The sequence below is a fragment of the Penaeus japonicus genome, unplaced genomic scaffold, assembly GCF_977035675.1.
Source record: "Penaeus japonicus unplaced genomic scaffold, GWHDUDI00000001_assembly GWHDUDI00000019, whole genome shotgun sequence".
NCBI classification, from domain to species: Eukaryota; Metazoa; Arthropoda; class Malacostraca; order Decapoda; family Penaeidae; genus Penaeus; species Penaeus japonicus.
Window position 1 is genome coordinate 3,747,696 of NW_028234421.1, and position 5,000 is coordinate 3,752,695.

At 40.9% G+C, this 5,000-nt stretch overlaps 1 protein-coding gene across 1 annotated transcript in view; it reads right to left on the reverse strand.

Moving 5' to 3' along the window:
* The window catches only part of LOC122248782 (major facilitator superfamily domain-containing protein 6-like), a 10,673-nt gene extending 5,725 nt beyond the window's left edge, over positions 1-4,948 (reverse strand). Inside the window, exons 1-6 of the mRNA XM_086547211.1 lie at positions 4,794-4,948; positions 3,386-3,618; positions 2,270-2,456; positions 1,431-1,638; positions 632-800; positions 81-244 (exon numbers count right to left, since the gene is read on the reverse strand). Of these exons, the coding sequence (XP_086403337.1) occupies positions 81-244; positions 632-800; positions 1,431-1,638; positions 2,270-2,456; positions 3,386-3,618; positions 4,794-4,943 (1,111 nt within the window). The 5' untranslated portion in view covers positions 4,944-4,948. The remainder of the gene's footprint in view (positions 1-80; positions 245-631; positions 801-1,430; positions 1,639-2,269; positions 2,457-3,385; positions 3,619-4,793) is intronic.
* Positions 4,949-5,000: the final 52 nt, after the last annotated feature.

The window sequence follows — 5,000 nt, forward strand, 5'->3', positions numbered from 1 at the left end:
ATTCACCATACAACGTAAACCACAGACCCTCACCACAGACCTTCACCACAGACCTTCACCATACACTGTGTTCACCATACCTGAGATCATCATGACGAGAAGGAAAGTGAGAATCTCGGGTTTTCTGATGAGGGTTTTGAAGTCGCTGAACACCTGGTTGGAAGGCTGCCGGAAGTCCAGACTCACAAACAGGATGACCACAGCAGCGATGACTTTGAAGCCGCAGTAGAGGTAGAAGGCAGGTCTTCAGGGGGAGAGGGGGGGGGGGTTAGAGCGCTGTTTTGATTTTATTTTATTCTATTTTATTTTTTTATTTTTTTATCTTTTTTTTAGATGTTATGTGGTATATAGGCTATGGCGGTTGATTTTTGGTTTCGGTGGACTAAATTGGGAGATTATTAGCCTCGTGAATTACTTGAGGAAACTGATATTACATATTTGTTTATATCACACACACACGCACACACACACACACACACACGCACACACACACACACACACACGCACAAACAACCATCCTCACCCATCATGCTTCAAACCTGAGCCCCTCAACCACCAACCTGCAGCCCTATCTCTCAACCCCGACCCCCACCCCCATCCCCCCATCCCCCCCACCCCCCCACCCACCAACCTGTAGTCCTGTCTCTGGAAGATCTCCGAGAACACGTCGATGAGGACGCCAGAGAGAGGAGTGACGACGATGGCACCGACGTTCCCGTAGAGCCGCTGTAGCCCGTAGTCCCCCTTGTGCTCCTTCAAGACCGCCATCGTCGCGCCGTCGAAGAGGGTGAAGCTCGTGGCTGGTGGGGGGAAGGGAGGGGGGAGGGAAGGGAGAAGGGAGAGGGAGGGAGAGGGGGAGAGGGGGAGAGAGTTAGTGGATGAATGAGGGAATTGGGTGAGAGACTACTGGTATGAATGGCTAAAAGACTATTGGATGGGTATGGTGAAAATACTTTTTTGTATGGTTAAGATCGGTATTACTTTCGTATGGATAAAATAAAGATTATTTTTGTATAAGATGAATATTATTTTTGCATGAGTAAGATAATATATATATATATATATATATATATATATATATATAAATTTCCTGTATGAGTAAAAGTTATGATATTTTTTTGTTTGAGAAAGCAAAACAATCCTTCATTAGATTAAGAGAGACAAAAATGTAACAACAGATTCTAGAGCAAAATAAACGCCCCCCCCCCCACACACACTTACCCACTCACCCAAACCCCCAAAAAAAAGAAAAAAAAAGAAAGAAAAAAAAGCAATCACCACCTACCCCAAAAAAATAAATAGATAAAAGAGAGAAAAAAAAAAAAAATCAAACCCTTGACTTCGAAACCCAATTAAACCAAAAACCGCACACAAACACTTCACTCCTCCAACCCTCCTGCAGAAGAACAGTATCTCCAAAAGGCCCTCACCCAAGGTCAGGCCGTTGAGCACCCGCACCATCAGATAGCACCAGAAGGTCACCATGGGACTGAAGACCTGCGTCGACTTCTCGTTGGAGCACAGGTCGCGGCGCCGCACTTCCGCCGCGCACCGGAGGCGGCAGTCGTTGGAGGCGTTGGAGGTCGTCGACGAAGCGATGTCGTACGCGGATTTGGTGTCCGTGTCGAGGGGGATTCCCTGGGAGGGGGGAGGTGGGAGGGGGGAGGGGAGGGGGAGGGGGAGGTTAGTCTTTGAAGTTTGGACTGGTATTATTGTTTTTTTTTTTTTTAATAAAAACTTATCCTGAACCTGACTTTTATGTAGGACATACTCTTTGGATAAAGTTTCCAAATAATGATAAGGATAATTGAGATAATAATGACAAAAATAGTAATAGTAATAATGATAATGGTAATAATGATGATGATAATGACCAAAATAACAATGCCAATTATGATAATAATAATAATAATGATAATGATTATGATAATAATGACAATAATAATGATGATAAGGATGATATTAACAATACTTATGATGATTATAATGATAATAGTGATAACAATGGTGATAATGATAATAATAATGATACTAATCTAAATGATAATAATGGTCCTAAAATGAAAATAACGATAATAATAGTAATAACAATAATAATGATACAAATAATAAAAACAACAACAATAATAATAATAACAATAATGATAATGATAATAATAATGATATTAATAATAACAACGATAATAATAACAACAATAATAATAATAACACCAATATCAACAACACCAAACCCCCCCACATAGACCTAACCGAATCCGCTCGCTCCCACCTGGTCGGCGGGGCCGGGGCAAGTCCAGTCCAGGGGCTCGAGGAAGCTGGCGTTAGCGTCGTCCTTCTTCCGGGGGAGCCTCGCCAAGAGCACAGGGGAGACTCCGGGGGGCAGGGAGATCTCGCAGCCGGTCTCGACGCCGCCAGGGCACGGGGTCGTCACCAGGTGGAGTTCCGAGTCCGGGAGGCTGGGTGTGGGTAGAGGTGGGTTTGATTGGTTTGGTTGGGTGTGGGTTGAGGTTTGGTGTTTGGTTGGGTGTGGGTTTGAGGTGTTGGGTGTGGGTTGAAGTGTGGGTTGAGGTGGGTTTGAAGTGTTGGGTGTGGGTTTGAGGTGTTGGGTGTGGGTTGAGGTGTGGGTTGAGGTGTGGGTTGAGGTGTGGGTTGAGGTGGGTTGGGTGTGGGTTTGAGGTGTGGGTTGGGTGTTTGGTTGGGTGTGGGTAGAGGTGGATTGGATTGAATGTGGGTTGGGTGTGGATAGAGGTGGATTGGATGTGGATAAGGTGTGAGCAGAGGTGGATTTGATATCTGATTGGATGTGGATAAGGTGTGAGCAGAGGTGGATATGATATATGATTGAATGTGGATAGAGTGTGAATAAACATTAATCTAACATCTGATAGTAAGTGGATAAGGCGTGAGTGATAGATTTAACGAAGGAAAAGAAGAAAGACAAGAATGAAATCAGTTGTATGTTGACGGACCATGTGCCTAAGGTATATCAGTAACGCCTTGTATGTGGCTGGTATTGCTCTGCTGTCAGACTGAGATGATGACGTTGATGATGATGATGATGATGATGATGATGATGATGATGATAATGATAATGATTGATAGTGAAAGATATAAGGATAATGGTAATGACAATGATAACGATGATGATGATGATGATGATGATGATGATGATGATGATGATGATGATAATGATGATGATGATGATGATGATAATGATTATGATAATGATAATGATAAAGATGATACTAAACCAAATAACAATGATAAAGATCATGAGAACAGATACGACAATGCCACAATCAAACAAACAAAAAAGTCAATAAACAACAAAACAAAACAAACACATAAAAAGGAAAAAGAAAAAAAAACTCGAGACCACACCCACCCGTCCAGACGACAAGGCTCACAGCTCGTGACGTTGAACAAGACGGTGTCAAGATCCGGCAAGAAATCACAATGATACGGCTCTTTTAGCGTAAGACTCGGGCCCTCACTCCCTCCGCAGGTCACGCTGTACGGAAGGACCTCTGGAAGGGCGTGGTGTTCGCGGGCGGCGGGGACGGCGGAGAACACAAGGGCGGCTCCTCCACTCGCTGCCATGGTGAGGCTGAGGAAGATCTGTGAGAGAGAGAGAGAGAGAGAGATGATAAAAAAGGGAAGTGGGATGGTTGAAAGTTGAGAGTTCGTTAGAAGGGGTAGGTAGATGTAGATATAAAGGTGGGTGTAGGTGTGAAGGTAAATGTAGAAAAAGGGGTGGTTGTGAATAAACAGGTGAATATTTATAGAAGGATATACGTAGACAGGTAAATAACCTTAAATAATGATGTAATTTTAGTTATAAAAAAGAAAAAAGAAAAAATATTTAAATTCAAAAAGTAACCGTTCACAAAATGGTAAACAACTTTCTAAAATTCACGAAGAAGTGCCGATTTCGTTTTGTAATTTCCAGTCACTATTTTCTACCGATTCTGACCTTCAACTTAAAACAACTAAACTATACATTCATAACAATAGTAAACAGAAAGGGGCGGAGTGTCCATAAGCCACGCACGTAAAATAAACAGAAACCGAAAGATGAAAAAAAAAGCTGCAAATATTTTCCTTTTCGTCACCCGCCATCACCGGGACCCGCCTTTCATAGAACGAAAACCTTTGTTGCATTAAACCATAAGACTTTCTCTCCTTATTTGCAACGGTCAACTTTGCAATGCTAAGTTCTCTACATAGTGGTGGAATTTCGAAAGGCTAAAAGCTAAAAGATTTGATTTATGTTGTGGAATAAATATGATGAAAGATCTTTTTGGATTATACGCTTAAGTGTAGAATATAGAATTAAGGAAATACATTTATTCAAGGCAGCATATTATGTATGAATAATGATGAATAGGATAACAAAGATACTTGTCATTATGGTGATATGGACAATAATGATAACGGTATTAATCATGGAAGTAGTAATTATAAAGAAGATATAAATACAATAATGATAATGATTATTAAAATAAGGATTATTTTAATAATAATAATGATAATAAAAGCGATGATGACAATAATAATAGCAACATCAATAACAATAATGATGATAATAATGATAAGGATAATAATGATAATGATAATAATAATAGTAATGATAATAATAAGGATAATAATAATAATGATAACAACAATAATAGTAATAGTAATAATGATAATAATAACAACAACACCAGCAAAAAAAAACAACAACAAAAAACATAACAAATCCAACATAACAACAAAAACCACAAACACAGATAAAAAAAAAAAATCCTTACCTTAAAATTTCCGATCTTATCTGCAATCATGCCGGTCAGGGGCGGGCCGATGATAGCAATGACGGGCGTGAAGGCATACACTATCCCGAGTTCCTTCTCTGTGATGCCGAGGGACCGGGCTTGCAGGGTCAGGAAGGGGAACATGGCCATGGATGCTGCGAGAGAGAGGGAGATGAGAACGTGGGTATGGATGCTGTGAATGGAGGG